The following is a 16,915-nucleotide window of genomic DNA, read 5'->3' on the forward strand; positions in this document are numbered from 1 at the left end:
ACTCTCCAATTGGAAAACCCGCACATACGTCATTCTATCAAATGAAGACAACCAATCCGGCAGTTCCAGTCCATTTTGCGGCGCGTGTGTGTGTGCGGGGGGGAGGATTCCGCTCGCCGACTGAAGGTTGAAGGGCGGGATTAAAGTACGATTGATGGAAAAGCTGACCACTCCTACTCGGCAACTCTTAAGAGCCTCCTCAACACCAACTGAGAAGGGCCTGCCGGGGAACTGAAGCGCGCGTTTCGTCCTTCCGACAATCCCAGCGAGGAAAACGCGCAGCCAACCGCCATCGAGCCAAAAGATTAGAAACCACCGAGTGAAGGCAGCAAGAATGTACACTTCCGCTTTATTTTCCCGGAGGTCTAAATCCATTGGGCGAGAACCGAGTGAGCCGTTCGGGCAGAGGCTCCCGCAGGGAGCGCGTTTCCCTTCGAAAACGGAGGCAGGCGGTGGGAAAGGAGAGGAGGCGCTTCTTAGGAGCCGACGCCCGTAGACCGCGGAGGAGGCGTCGGCTTCTAAGGGGGCAGCGAAGCTGAAAAGTCGTTGCGGAGCGAAAGGCAAAAGAGCGGCTCGCGGGGACTTTCGCGGACGAGTCTCATCGGTTCCCCCACCCCCGTTTCCTCCCAAAGGCACCTTGAGGAGAACGGCCTCTCCAGACTGACTTCACCTTTTGCGAAGAGATCGGACCCCCGCACTCCCCGGGGTTGTTGTGCCTGTTGCAGCCAGGCACATAAAGTGCCCGAAGTCACCGGGAATCGAGCGGATTTGTTCAAGATAAACTGTTGCTTTTGCATCTGCGCGCTTATTTGCGTAACGTTTCGGAAAGAGAACGGAATAAGTAGATGGAGACTTAAGAGGCTTTTGAAATGTTTGAAAGTTTGGTCTAAATCAGGGGCCTCCAACCGTAGCAACTCTAAGACTTGTGGACTTCAACTCCCAGAGTTCCTCCGCAGCTATGCTGGCTGGAGAATTCTGGGAGTTGAAGTCCAGAAGTCTTAAAGTTGCCAAGTTTGGGGACCCTGGTCTAAATGATTAAGGCACCAGGCTACAAACCAGGAAGCAGTCCTGCTTTAGGCATGGAAACCGGCTGGGTGACATTGCCCAGTCACTCAAATCAGCTCAGAGGAAGCAAATTAGGACGTTTGTTGCCTTGGGTTACTGATTTAAAGAAATGAAGGCAGGATATAAACTACCATGACAATAAAGACATTCACCGATTCACCTTTAAGTTTAGCTGTACTTAAAATTAGCATACATTATATATTGCTGAAGTGAGAATAGGGTGCTTTTCAGATTTTCCTCTAATAAAAGCCATGTTTCTCTAAGCAAGGTAGTTATGTGAGTTGTGCCCCATTTTACAACCTTTTTGCCACAATTGTTAAGCAAAACTGCAGTTGTTCAGTGAGCCATCTGGCTGTTAAGCAAATCTGGCTTCCCCCATTGAGTTTGCTTGCCAGAAGTACAACTAGTACACAAGGCATAGCCCTGTGTATTTACTAACATTATGGCCTGAGCTTCTCTAGGCCATAACTCCCAAGAGAATTTCCCACAGAGAACACGCAATTTTGATAATAGGTTTCTATGTTCTAGCATTCTTCTAAGCTACTTAACCAGTGATGGGATTCAGCCGGGAGAATCGGTTGTTAACTGAACAGTTTGGCGAACTGGTTGTTGGAAGAACTCATTAGGGCAGAGAACCAGTTGTTAAATTATTTGAATCCTACCACTGTACATAACATATAACTGCATCATACTAAGGATAGTGTGTTGAATATATATGGTTTTGGATAGCCCAAATGTAATAGTCGGGGGAGGGCAATTCACAAGATCTTTCACAATTATTTTGAGAATAACCAGATAATCATATTATCAATGATAATGTACTGTCATGTGAAAAGCCAACTAAATATAAAAATCCATTACTAAATGGCCTTTGTCAAATGAGATCAGCATGTCAAATGAGATTTATAAACTTTGCCACGATATGCATCATTTCATACTTACTAGTATATACCATTTTAAAATCCATTCACTTTCTATGAACATGTTTCCTCTGTTGTCTTACCATTCTAAAACTAACAAATGTTTTCCAGCATTCATGTCAATGAATTTATCCCTAGTTAAGATATATTCTTCCTAATGTAGATCTTTGAGAGCCAGCTCAGTATAGTGGCTAAGGCATTGGGCTAGGTATCTGAAGATAATGAGTTCTATTTTTGCTTTTGGCATAAAAATCACCTGAGTAACCTTGGGCCAGTCACTCTCTCTTAGCCCCAGGAAGAAGAGAAAAACACTTCAAAAATCTTGCTAATAATACTGCAGGGATTAGTCCATATGATCACCATCAGCCACAATTGACCTGAAGGCACAAAACAAAAATTGAACCATTGACACCTCCTACCACTGTTTGCCATTAAATATGCAATCATTCCTACTCTGCTTTCTGTTCTTTAACTAGGTTTCAGTTTATAAAATAATCCCCATGACTTTTAAGTTTGCTTAAGTATCTTTGGTGACAGATTTTGTCAAAGGTCTTTTTGAAAATGGAAAATATATTTGTGGACAACTGTCAAAACACTCTAAAAGATTATTGAGATAATGGCATTTTGCATGCTCCTATTGACTGCTTTTTAAGCAGGATATGACACTGCATGGTATTAACTTTATCTTTAATCATGATTTCCACAAATGTACTCTATCTTTAGTTGTTTTATTGTGGTAACAATTACCTTCTGAAACAGCAGTGGATGATTATGGGCTACATGAAGCCATTTTTCTGTGAATCCCGAAACCCTCATGATTGCACGCCCTCCTTTTGAGTATGTATATATTTTTTTTATTTTCAAAATAATATATTAAGCCTAGTGTATTTTAGAAAACAGTGGCAAGCGAAGTGTCGTGTCTTCTCAGGGGTTTTTATGTTACTTCTGAATTCATTTCACAGATACCATGGAAAGAAACAAAGTTTGGAAAATGTATTTTATTTTTCTCTTGGAAAATTTAACATAAAATGCATCAGTAGTGGTAGACATATATAGGTATCTCACTGGAGTTTGATTCAGGCAAAAGTCAGATATTAGAGTTTGTTCAGTTCCCCAAAATAAGACAGTTGGTTCTGTGTAAAAGTGCAAACTAGGTATCTAGTTTTTGTGGGGAAAATTTAAATTGGAGGTCATCTGATTTATCCAATGATCTTCCTATTACTCAGTCCGATTGGCATCTCAAAAGATCAGTAGATTTTCAATGAGACGTTCAAAACTACTATTGAGTTATACTACAATTTTTTTTAGCATTAAGATAACCTCCTGGATCAAATGAAACCCTTTGCTTAATTAAAGACCCTTCTTTCCTCAGTGACCAACAAATCCCTCTGAAAAATCCTTAAATAAGATATGACCAGTATCTCTTTCCCATTTTGTTCACCCAGAAAACAGTGTTTATAAAGGAATTATATTTCTGATCCTGAAAATTCTGACAACTAAATGAGATGTCATGGAGAGATCATCAATTGTTTAAAGCCATGCAGGTTGGTTGCTGCTACTACATGTTGGGTACAACTACTGGCAGGAAAGCATTTGAGGACACCTTAACAAGCCTTTTGCTTCCATTCCTGGATTCTCCAGGTGTGTCAATGCCCACATCTTGGAACATGTCACAAATAAGTATCTCGTGCAAACCAGAGATTCTTCTTTCTTTTAAATATACATGAAGCTGAAGAGGATGGGGAGATAAGACAATGGCAGATTCATTCTTTCTATATTATCTTCTTTCACATTCTCTACAAGACAAAAAAGAACCTTCTTCCCTGCAGGCATCAAGAAGGGGACAAATACGGATGGATGGGTAGCAAAAATAGCCATTGGTGACAAAATAAAGATAAAAAAGGCATTTTCAAATTGTAACTTGACAATCCTGCCCCTTGTCCTTACTGAATCTTTCCTGTAAAATGGATGCAGGACTGGCCAGAGCTACTAGTTGAAATACCCCAAAATAATATTGGGACATGCCAACTCTTGCCTATCCTACCTACCAAATCAATAACCCCAAAGCAAATACAATTTTGGACACGCCCACTCAGAAGCAAGTTCTATTTAGTTCATGATATTAATGCTAAATAAATGGGTGTAAAATCCTACCCTTATTTTAATAAACTCATAAATGTACAATATTTCCAATGAAAATGTGAACATTTCCCAGATGGAATGATCTTAGAAAGGACACAATCCGATTGCATCTTTCTCTATTCTTCATTCTGGTGAATCATTCCTCACCTCTCTTTCTCCCTGGAAAATTCTTGTATCATCCTCAGCCTGGTGATACAGTTGTTAGAATGCAGTATTGCAGGCTAAACTCTGCCCACAGCCTTGAGGTTCACTCAGTCTTCCACCCTTCTTAGGTTGGTAAAATGAGGACTCAAGATTGTTGGGGGCAATATGCTGACATTATAAACCACTTAAGAGAGTGCTGTAAAGTGCTATTGCTATCCTGTTTTCTCAGACATTTAACAACCAAGCGAGGTAGAGCTTACAGAACTGCAAGCTCATATATATGATCAAAACCCTCTCTTATAGGTAAGGTGGACTGTAGCAAAAATACCACTGAAAACTCTATAGTGGAGCAAAATTGAAAATCCACTGTCCTTGGTACTTCATTTGAAGGAGCATCTTGTAAGAGTTTCCTAGAGGAACAAAAAAACCCTGCCTTACTTGCAAGAGGTTCTTTCTATCTACTGAATGAGGTACTGTTCTCAAATGGAAGTGCCAATTCCCTATCTGATTACTTCTTGCAGGTAACAAACTGAAGTAGCACTCTAGTCTGACAAAAACAAAACTCCCATTTTTGAGCATTCATTTCTTGCGGTGCCTCCACCCACACACACACACCCTGCAATAACCTACTTCTAGTATAGCTACAATCATGGCAGACATTCATATGATCGTTTTTCAAGGATATGACTCAAATTCCAAAAGTCATAGTTATATTATTGTATCCACCATTACAGCTTTCTTCAACGTATTTTGCTGGTAATAAGGGGAACTGTAGTTAACACTTCTGGAGGTCATCAGATTGGAAAAGAAAATAGCAGCTCTTAAAAAGTGACAATGGAATATGTCTGTTACCCTCCCATTCATGGCTGTGATCCTCTCAAATGCAACTGGTTGGTATGAGAGATTGCATAGAAGCAGGGGACAAGGATCTGGTTTATCTGAGAAGAGGCACCATGTTCAGATGCGAGGGAAAATAGATTTTCAAAGAGACTCAACCCTAACAGCTTTCAGGATTTTGTATCCATACCAGAACAACATGAAAGATATATTCCTGAAATCCATGTTGTTCTTGCTTACTTAGTTTTGCCAACTATGTTGTGTGACAGAATGCGGGACTCCATAGCCTTCTCCAGTAGGATTCTTCTAGATGGGCACTAGGTTACCCATTTTGAATGGGAAGATGAAGTGGAACATTTATTGAGACACTGGTAAAGGGGAATTTTGTGAGAAGAGAATCTGGGGACTGAATAGATCTATAGCCTCCATCCTGCCTTTTCCAACTTTCCAACAAAAAGGAAAAATGAATGCCTAACTGCAAGGTAATTCAGCTAGTCATAAATAAAAGAGGAGAGAAATACAATGAGCCCAAAGAAATCCTGAATGCATGGCTTCAAGGACCTTAATTATGACAACAACTAAGCTACTATAGCTAGTGCAAACATCTCAAAATGAGTAGAAATATGTACACACCATATTAGGGGATCTCAGAAAAGTGCTTTGATGGTTACCACAAAATAGTAGCCCTTGTAATGTATTCCAACATTCTCTGCTCCCTCAGAATAGAAGGAAAGGGAACAGGGATAAAACGGGAGAGACTTCAGTTCAGCCACAGAGGTCCAGGTAGAGACAGCAATCTAGCCTTATAAGTTAAAAACAGTTAATGTGCAAAATATACAGAGTTTCCATAGTACAAGTAAAGTGGATCTGGGCTAAAATGCAAATACCAGGGGCTCCAGCACCCCTATAAGTTCTAGGAGGAGGAATGGAAGAGGGAAGAGTCAAAAGGAACTCATCATTGCAGACAGAAATGCTAAATGAAGAGTGGAATCTATTGGCCAAAGTCCTCAACATTCAGATACTCCTGTTTCTGAATGTCTGTAGGAGAAATCGGTGGACTCCAGGGAATAATCACAGATATTCTAATGCCATCAATGAATTGTCTCTGAATATACTGTTATTTCCTCCAGTATTGGAAACTGCTAACAGGAGTTAATAGGGCTATTTATCAAAAGTCAACCCATTTTACCAGCAGTTGCTTGAAATCTGATAACACGTCCAGAGCAATCATTGTCAACTTAGCTCCTTTTCCACTAGATTATGACATGGCTGTTAACGTGTCATGGTTCTTATGTTCAGTTGTTGGGGACAAGATGCATATGCAGGAGCAGCAGGTGGCTCAGAAACATGTCTATTTGAAGAGACCATCACTGCAAATTCCAGAATGTGGGCAAGCAAAAAAAAAGTCTGCCTCCAAGAGGTCACTTTTTCCCCCCAACCAAGGCCTTCACAGGATAAACTTGGTTGTTAGTGAGCAAGTTGGCTCTTGTTCATGGAGAAGTTTGTACTTTTGCCAAGGTGGCCTGGACCCAATCATTCCAAACACCCTCTTAGCTCTCCATTTCACAGCAATTACAGTAGGATATCTCCACCTTTGCTGCCCTTCCAACACCTTTCTTGTGAGCTAGGTCGCCTGCTCTTTGGCGACACAGGGTCCTCCTTCATCTAGATGTTACCCCCAGAGCCTGCTTCATGTTCTCATACACGACATAGCTGATGCTTACAGCAGGAATAACCTTCATGAAATTGGGGGCGATGCCACGGTAGAGGCCCAGAACCCCTTCTCGGGAAAGGATGTTTCTAAAGAGACCCAACATGGTTAGCTGTGGTGCACCTTCAATTGATGCTGCAGTGAGACAATGAAAAAGAGAGGAAAGATTAGTAGGATGCCTGTCACAACATACCTGATAAAGCAGGTGAAGTTCAGAGAGTCTTGTCTGAATAGGATCGCCAGGTCCTACATGGCTCAGACTCAAACCCATGGGGCAGAGCCTGAGAGTCTGTGCAGAGAGAGAGTGAGGAGGACTGACAGATCAAGGCTTGAATTATTGCATGCCAGAATTCGAACAGGACCTAAAGAGATTCTCATGGAATTGGGATAGAACCTAGTAACTATGTGCAGATTCTCGGAGTCAATCCTCATTGTCTAATAAATAATAAAACCTGAAGCAACAGAATATACAACCTGCCTTCTATTTGTTCTGGCTCCTTGTGTTGAAAACTGATTCCTCCTTTTTCCTGGAGGAACAGACAACCATGAACATATAAATCAGATCTGAAGACCTGTTAATTTTAATATGACTGAGTCCCAGGATGAAAATTTTATTTACCTTTCTTATCCCATTTTCCTTCTCGGTTTCTTTCCCACTAATCTCTCCTATGTCCACTCCTCTGATACTAAGATTTCATGCTTAATTGTCTTCCCTGTTTATGGTTATTCTGCTTATAATGGCTGTCAACCTTCTCCATTGAGGATGCTCCTTTCTTACCTTGTGCCTGCATCCGGGTTCGCACCAGGGCTAGGGGATAGCTGGCAATTTGGCCACAGGTACTGGACACGGTGCCACAGGCCAAAAGAACCAAAACTCCTGGGTCAGCGGTGTTCTTGCTGTACTTCTGTAACCAGGTGTTCTTCAGTGTCTTTGGTGAGAAATGTGAGAAAGAGGGTAAGGTCATCTGGGCATCAAAAGCCAAGCAAAAATAAATTGAAAAAAAGGGAGGAAAGCTACCGGATAGGAACCCCTTTTTACCTATGAATAAGTGCTCTTCTACAGATGAGTAACTAATCCTCAAAAAGTGTTCCAAATAAAGGAGCATGTCAGCCTAGCCTGTTCTTTGGATAGCTCCCTTATTCTTTGAACCCACGCCCAACCACTGACCTCATAAACTGCCAGGTCGATACCAGCATAGGGGATAATGCCCAACATATTTGGTAGGTAGCCCTTGTAAAAAGCAGGGATTCCTTCCTTCTGTAGGATCTGCCTGGCACAGTCTGCCACACCCGAGTACTGGCCTGTCTTGCCGAGGGCCAATCGTGTCTTCATGACCTAGTAGGAAAAAAAAATTAACCAGACGTTAAACAAGAAAACAGTCTTGGTACTTGCATCTGTTTCTTCCAATTTTACATCTTCTGCTCCTAATTTCAAGAGTCTTCTGCAAGTGATTAGCTCAAAAAAGTAGCAAGCATTTTCTTTTTCCTGTGGCTTGTAGGATGTCAATTAAAAAAACAGACTGGCACAGACCCTCTTGGTTATGATCCATCTCGTGCTATTCTTGGTGAATGGAGCTCTCTAACTGTGCACACACACACACACACACAAAGGAATGGCTGTTGGTATAAGTAATCTTTTTTGATGTAACCTGAATATATTAAATCTTATATTGAATCTGTATAACTTGCACATGATATACAACTGGAGGACTGGAGCCAGATGGCTATCTCTTGGAGAGATAGCAAGAGGAGAAGGGACCATAAAAATTCCAGCTCTGGAAGATAATCCCTGGGAAACTCTTCTAAGATATGTTCCCAGGAAAGGGGAGTGGGGAATTAACATGTTGGTTCTTTTTTTGACAAAATCCACATCAGAATAAGGGCAGGGGTTCTAACTCCCTTTATCTATTACTGTATGCCTGGAAGCATCTTAGATTCTGCTTTGACTAGTATTGGAATCATTTCCTTTCAATGAAGAATTCTTTTTGAAGTGTCTAGCTTTCAGAAATTCATCCTTTTTTCAGTTGAAGGGGAAAAAGTCCATTGCTTACATAAAGCAGAATCTAAGATGCTTCCATTGCTTACACCTAGATCATGTACTTAAGAATTCCTAATTAGAAAAAAAACATTAAGCTATCTGAAATTGGTGACACAAGTTCTTTAGTAGGCTAACATCTGAAATGGATGATTGGATGGCTTAGGAATTAGGGATGCCCTTTCAGATCAATAGGATTGCCCGTGATAGGTATTCTGAATTCCTGTGAAATGTGGAATAACCTAGCTCTGTTGGAGGTCATAATCTCCATAAAAGATTCATTTTTCAATCAGGAATACTTTAGGATACTGGATGCCTTTTGCATGTTCAGGCTATGGTGGTGACTAAGAGTACATCTCATCAACTTTATGTACTAAGTTAGCTACTTCCAGGGAAAAAAAAGAATTGGAACACAGGTCCTAAACTCCTATATCAACTACTGCATTGGCTGCCTCTGATAGTTATTTAGAAAACAATAATTCACCTAACCTTATGGCAGCCAGATTAACTGCAGAACACATATAAACATTTTATGAGTTTTGTTGATTAAAGATTACATTCAAGATGCCATTTTGATGATAGCATCAGGGTGTTGGAATCAGATGTCTAACACAGTGCAACATCCTTGGCTTTTTAAATATGCAATTTATGTTTTGTGCTTCTTTTACTTAAATGCCAGATATGATTTTATGTTAGCTTCTTTTACTGTTTTTATTTTATTGGTGTTTCTATTTATATGTGTTATTAATACTGTAACTGTATTATGTTTTGAAAATCATGTTGACTAAAAGCAGATTAAAAATAATCTAAGTATGTACAAAAGGGAAAAAATTTGGTTTTAATCTGCTAATACAGCATTTAGCTAATATCCAGGATAAATTGGAAATGAAGACTCATGACATATATCTCTGATATTGGTATTAAGATTGCTCTTTATCCCTCTCCAGAACAGATACCTTCTGAACTATTATCAATTCTGCCCGAATTTTCCCATGAATGTAAGAATGTGCTGGGAAGAATAGCTTTGACATATCCATTCTTGCAGTGCTCAACTTTCTCCTTACCAACATTAGCTTTATGTAAACTACTAATCCTATTCACAAATCTTATCTCAAATTGGCATACTGGGCATATATGCGCTATTCATTTTATATTAAATAGGTATACTAAGAAAGATGCTAGAAAGGAGTAGCACATATATACCCCACATATTATCATGGTCATACCTGGAATGAACTAGATTTTTGAGCCTCTACCAGCAGTTTTAAGAAGAAATCCGTAGTTAGGCTGATGCCCTCTTATCCCTACAATGTTTGAGTAACTCTCAGCATGAGATTAAAATTGTTATTTATTCTGGGTTGGAACTTGACTGATTTATGTCATTACCTAAAGAAGCACATACACTATTAATACTATATAATAAAGTAAGCAGAATGAATACTCGGTCATCCTAACTAATAAATCATGGAACATTCGTTTGGTAAAGTATGGTTGGGCACCATCCAAAACAACATTAGTACCATAGCAAAACTACAGATCTCATATCCTTTATTCAAATGAATCTATTTAGTGACATCTGCTGAATAGTGTTCACATTTGCCTGAAGCTCCTAATTTATCTATTTCACCAATTTTTTCCTTATTTTTATCATCACAATGGACCATATTTCCAATGATTTTACTCATTTTTAAAATCTAAGCAATATTCTGTGTTGATATTTGTGTACCTCTTCTGATTGAATGGTCAGTTCATAATAAATGATAAGGATTCTGGAGATGCTTTTTGTAAACTGAAACTTGGAAAGTCCTCTATTATCGCTGAAAAAAAACCACTTCCTCATAAGCTGCTAGAAAAAGACTAAGAAAATTATTTTAAAAAGACATCTTAGAAGACATCTAAGAAAATTATTGGGGAATAAATTGATATTAAATTGAAAATAATTGCAGAAATTCAATATAACATTTTAATTTCAGTAAAATATGTTAAAGAAATTTAAAACTCTTAGGGTTAGTTCAATGGAGTCCCCCCATTTTTCCAGGTACAGCTGATCAGAAGAAAGATTAGCTTTTGTGAGACCCTTCCAAATCCAATGCATGTAGTGGAAGAAATTTGGCACAGGAAAGAGATCTGGGCATTTGTGTAGCAAGCAATGTCAAGTGCAGATACAAGGGAAAACTACTCTGTTTGGACCTCTTTAGCTGAAGTCTAAATCTGATCCTATGGTGATGGTTGGCTTGAACACATTCCTGGAATTGTTTGAGTAGTATACATTTTGATTAAAAGGTCATTGGTTGGTAGAAGGCATGGCTTTCAGACACTATAGTACCAAAGAGGGGCAATTTTACCTCCATGGGGTAGATTATGGTCTGTGCTGTGGCCCCAGCCAGTGAGCCAGCAACAAATCTCTCCTGTACCCTCAAAGTTTCCTGTTGCCCACGAATTGCTCGCTTTATCTGCAAAGAAAAGCAATGGATTTATTCAGAGAAAGAATGAAGACTCCTCCACTTTCATCTCAATTAACTGAGTAAGAGCAGCACCCATAAGAAATTACTACATTTCATATCAGGGGAATGTTATGTTGCTGCACTGGGATATCAGTTTCTGTAGGGATTTCAATAATAAGCAATGAAATCTTCACTATAACTTGGCTAGATCAGATGCTTCATTTAGGTTGGAGAAGAATGTTGGAACTTATAGATTATTGTTTAAAAAAATATTTTTTATACTTTTCCACATTTAAAAACTCATATACAATCTTTGCAACACTGTGACATCGATATTTCCACTTAGGTCAATATACATAAATACATTTAATTTTTATTTCTACTATCTAACCTGTTATACCACTTATTCCAGACCGTATAATATTCCATATCTTCTTAATCTTGCAGTTCCAAAGTGAGTTTAACCATCTCTGCACAATCCAACACTTTCTTTATTATCATATTTTTGGAGGGGGCACTATCTAATTTCCAACTCTGCGCGTAAGCAATTCTTGCTGCAGTCAGTATATGCACTATGGTATTTAGTTCCTTTGTTAAATTCTCCTCTAATTATTCCTAATAAAAACATTTCAGGTTTAAACTGAATTTGGAGACCAATAATTTCCTGCAACCAATTTCTTATTTTGGTCCGATATTTTCTTGTTTCGGGGCATGATCACCACCCTGTTTTTGCTTACATTTCCAGCATTCTGGACTCATGTTTGGATATGTTTTATCCAAATCTTGCCAGTGCTAGATGCCAACAATAAAATATTTTATAAAGGTTTTCCTTATAGGCAGCAGACATTGTTAATTTATAATTTTTAGTCCACATTTTTTCCCATTCCTCTAGTTGAATACTATAACCAAAATTTCCATTCTTTCAAAATTTGACCCAAAATACATATCTTTCATTTGTTGGATAAAAAAAAATCCCAATTCAAATTGTCAAAAGCTTTTTGCACATCTAAAAAAATCAGTGCCGCTTGTTTCTCCAGGTGGGCTTCATAATATTCTAACACATTTGTTACTATCCTAGCATTATTTCTGATTTGCCTTTTGGGTAGAAATCCATTTTGATCTGAATGTATTCTTTCATTTAACATTTTTTTTATTCTGTCTGCTACTATCGTCATAAATATTTTATAATATATTAGCAACGAAATGGGTCTGTAATTTTTAATTTATTGGTAATCGGTACTTTCTCTGGGTATTAGGGTAATATAGGCCTAAGCCCACGATTCCGGCAATTTTGCTTCTAGTAATGCCTCATTATATACCAACATTTAAGGTTCCATTATTTCATACATATTCTTATAAAATTACCCTGGGATTCTGGAACTTATAGAATTTTTATTCTTAATTAGTTCGCTTCTCAATTTTTTTCCCCAGGAGCTCAAGACAGCATCCACCAGACTTCCTTCTCCTATTTTATTCTTAGAAGTGATTAACTTAACAATTCGTCCCAAAGCATCCAGTGAGCTTCCATAGCAGAAAGCAGAGTTGAATCCAAGGACTCCCATTCCTAGTCAATCGTCTAGCTACTATTCTTTTTGCAACAGATTATCATGGCATTTGGCTTTGAATCAACCTCTAGTCCTGCTATAACAGTAAGCTTGTAATCTTGGGGTCCTTCTGGATTCATGGTTCCTTTAAGAAGAGCAGATAGAAGCCTGGTTAAGAAAGTCTTTGCTCACATTTGGCTGATGCTTTTCAAAAATAGGGGAAATTAGCAACTATTATCCTTTGCCTTGGACAAGTACAAATTGTATTATGAAGCTGCAACATATGGCTGGTATGAAATATGCCATCCCAACTGAGAAGGAATGTCATCCAGCATTATGTAACCCCTTTACTTTGAGAGCTGCAGCGGTTGCAGTTTGCTTGTGGGTATTAGTATGCAGAGCTGCAGACATAAGTCCATACCTGCTCATAAGCCATAAACTTGATGGCAGATTCAGGTGCAATCTTGAGAACGTTGACACCGTTGCCCCGCCACAATGACCACATGCCTCCCTCGTGAATCAAGCCTTTCAGTCCACCAAGCACATTCATGCTGTTGTTCTTTGATGCATGGACCTGCAGGTAAGATGCAGACATGATGTTAGTCCCTGTGAAAATATTTACAGACTCCTCACATCCCGGACATAAACTGTTTCAACTCCTTCCCTCAAAACGACGCTATAGAGCCCTGCACACAAGAACAACTAGACACAAGGATAGTTTTTCCTGAATACCATCTTTCTGCTAAAAAAATATTTCCCTCAACACTGTCCAACTATTTGCAAAGTCTGCACTGCTATTATTATTAATCTTCTCCTCACTCCTTATCGCCCATCCCCTCCCACTTGTGATTGTAGGACTGTAACTTTGTTGCTTGTATCCTTACGATTTATATTGACTGTTTCCTAGTATGATTTGATTGCTTATCGTACCCTATAACTATTATTAAGTGTTGTACCTTATGATTCTTGACTCTTGACGAATGTGTCTTTTCTTTTATGTACACTGAGAGCATTTGCACCAAGACAAATTCCTTGTGTGTCCAATCACACTTGGCCAATAAAGTATTCTTCATCTTCTTCTATGACAGGGGTGTCAAACTCAATTTCATTGAGGGTCGTGCATCACGGTTGTTTTTGGCCGGGGGGCATGGCCAGCTCGACATTGTGTTGTGGGTGCCTGTGGTGGCCCAAGCGCTCTACCAGCAAAACCTGGCTCCTGAGCTCCATTTTCCGCTGCGACAGCCTCCTGCAACCTCTGCCAGCAAAAATGGAGTGCTCAAGTGGCCCTCCTGAGCTCTATTTTCACTGGCAGAGACACTGTGGGCTGGTCCTTCCCTGTTTCCAGATTGGCCCCATGGACTGGATCCAGCCTGCGTGCCTTGAGTTTGACATCTCTGCTCTATGAGGAGTTCTTGTAGATGGCATAAGCAAGGATAACCATGTACTATATGGGGAGGAAGCAGTGAAAACACTGGACTGCTGGAGGACTATTAAGGACCTTTTAAGACCTTTATAAATGGAGATAATGTGAAAGACATATATATGAGGTGACAATAATTCTTATTCACCAAATGTGTTAATTGCACTACTATTAAAGCTGAAAAAGAGGGAATGGCCATGCATTCATCTTCGAAATATTTAGAAAGTTGAAGAAGCCTCTGAACTATAGAATACAATTATAGAACATAAAGAGCACATTGGCTTTGCTTGCTGCAGTAATGCTTGCAGATAAGCCTCTTTGCATTCAAGGGTGACAGGGTGGAATGACACTTTGGGGGTACTACGTTCAGAAAATCTCTTTAAGCATTTGTCTGAAACGGTATGGGGCAGGGTCTCCAGCTTGAGCAGGCGGTTAGACTAGAACACCTTCAAGATCCCTTTCAACTCTGTTATTCTGTTAACAATCAAAGCTCTTACTGAGTCATACTTTTGCTCCCACCTATCATTCAGCATGCAGTTCAAATGGAGATGACTACATTTCTTTTCTATTAAGATCTTGCTTTGATTTGGCAGGTAGGTAGGCAGGCTGCTAAGAACCCAGTTGTGCCAATGATGAGGGAAGATGGGAAAAGTCACCCAGCAAACCAATGTGTATTTTGGACAACTACATCTCCAAAGATAATTTTCCAAAAAGCCCCCCTGCCCCCCATTTCCTTTGCATTTTTCTCCCCAATAATTGCTGCAGGCACTGTTGCAAGGCATAACCCCACTCTCCTTTCTCAATCACAAATGCTTGTTAGCTCTTTGCCTGCATGAAAACTTTCAATCGATCCAACGGTGCAGTTCCAGTCCTAGAGACTGCACCAGCCATAGCTCCAGCTATGAGTTGTTTCCACCACATCCCAGTTTTCTTCTCTTTCTCAGAAAATTCATCAGGAACAGTGAGGCACTCCCCAATGTCAAGGACCTATCAAAACAAGGGGAAAAAATAAGGGGTCAAGCACTTTATTTTGAAATACTATTGGGAGAAATAGGCTACAGTCAAAAGTAATGGGAAAACGTTCTAAAGGAACTCATCTTCAGGTTTCAATATACTGAATTCAAACACTACTGATATTTTGGGTTGCTATATTGATCATCAAAATCTAAACAGATAAGAATGGGCAAGTCAAATATTAAAAACTGGAACTGAAGTTGAACGCAGTGTCAGAATATGCTGGGGATCACTATTCTGCGTAAGTGCTTAAAAAGCAAGTTCTATTCTCACCTTTCTGATGAAGAAAGCTCACAGAACACTTTATTTCCTTAAACTTTTTAACCAAATTAAGTCACTAGAAATGTGTTCATCTTCTCATATTCTGGCCTCTCCTTTTTTACACTAACATGTAAAGACTTTCTATCACACGCTGCTGTTGAGCCTTCCTACACTCCTGTTTCCAAAAATTTCTAATTATAGAATTAACCCACCCCAAGCCAAATCAGGGGTTATAAATCACAAATGAAGCTGTGCCTGATTAGCTGATGACCTGTTGAGAATCCTGCTCAAAAACACATGGAGGTTGAAAGCCCCGTACTGAAGAATTCACATAACTGAATAAAAAAAAATGAAAATCAGGCCGGCACACATTTTGCAAAAAGCTATAAAAATGGCATGGATTATCATATTAAAATAGTTACAAGCATCAATGTATCTCCTTATCCAAACTAAAAAAAAACAACAGTCAAAACATCTTGGTCTCTGCCCATTGGTCCTCTCTGTTTTGGCATTAATCCTTGGAGGTTTCCTTAGTCATACTTTTTCCTTTTCTCAACATCACAGGTTTAGAGTCTTTACCTGGTCTTCTTAAGGATGAAAAATGAAATAATCCAAAGGAAAAACTAGAGATTGAATCATCATGAGATTATAAAGTGAATTTTGTGTAAATATAATACAGCCTGTACTGTGAACTCTGCAAATTCAAAACATTTCCTTCCTATCCAAAATGTTCCTTAAAAAAACACAAAATGTAGCCTTTATGGCAAAGCAACAAATTAGTTTAACATTACTTTTCATTTTAAAGATCCTGGAAATGCACAGGTCTAAAGGGAGCAGAGTGATACAGTGCAGCTGGGATAGTAAATTGATTCAATACCAGCAACATAAAGACCAGAAACACCAGATTAAAATATCTTCTCAATCAGGCAGCTCACAGATGACCCGGAGCAAGAATGGTTTCCCAGGGTTATCTTGAGGATAAAATGTTATTATGCTAAGCTCCTTGGAGGAAAGGTGGAATAAAAATACCATATAACAAACCAATGAATTTATCCCAATCAACAGCAAAAATTACATAATTGTGTAAAGAATTACACAAAGATACCAGTTGCTTCAGTATTTATCAGAAAATAAAGAGGATATAGGTAGAGATCATCAGCTCCTTTGGTATGTGTCTGTAGGGTCTGATTAAGGGCCCTGTTAAAGGGCAAATCAAACTCAAGTGCTGCTTTTTTATACCAACACTAGAAGCAGAAATTCATTCTGCAGGAACCCAGTTTTTATAAACAGGCCTGCCAAAGTCCCTATATTCCTGTTTTTATGATGAGTTACAAGACATAAACGGAATCAAAGGGGCTCAGTGAGGCAAAGGGAGAGC

At 39.2% G+C, this 16,915-nt stretch overlaps 1 protein-coding gene across 2 annotated transcripts in view; it reads right to left on the reverse strand.

Moving 5' to 3' along the window:
* Positions 1-2,968: 2,968 nt before the first annotated feature.
* LOC113443240 (mitochondrial adenyl nucleotide antiporter SLC25A23-like) overlaps positions 2,969-16,915 on the reverse strand; it is a 39,180-nt gene continuing 25,233 nt past the window's right edge. For both annotated transcript variants that reach the window (XM_026711311.2, XM_087925905.1), the window contains 6 exons: positions 15,091-15,249; positions 13,264-13,416; positions 11,200-11,307; positions 7,988-8,155; positions 7,598-7,748; positions 2,969-6,954 (listed from right to left, as the gene is read on the reverse strand). In XM_026711311.2, coding sequence (XP_026567096.2) covers positions 6,770-6,954; positions 7,598-7,748; positions 7,988-8,155; positions 11,200-11,307; positions 13,264-13,416; positions 15,091-15,249 — 924 coding nt within the window. In that variant the 3' untranslated portion in view covers positions 2,969-6,769. The remainder of the gene's footprint in view (positions 6,955-7,597; positions 7,749-7,987; positions 8,156-11,199; positions 11,308-13,263; positions 13,417-15,090; positions 15,250-16,915) is intronic.

The sequence above is a fragment of the Pseudonaja textilis genome, chromosome 2 (genome assembly GCF_049901715.1).
Source record: "Pseudonaja textilis isolate UNSWEBS1 chromosome 2, rPseTex1.2, whole genome shotgun sequence".
Taxonomy (NCBI): Eukaryota; Metazoa; Chordata; class Lepidosauria; order Squamata; family Elapidae; genus Pseudonaja; species Pseudonaja textilis.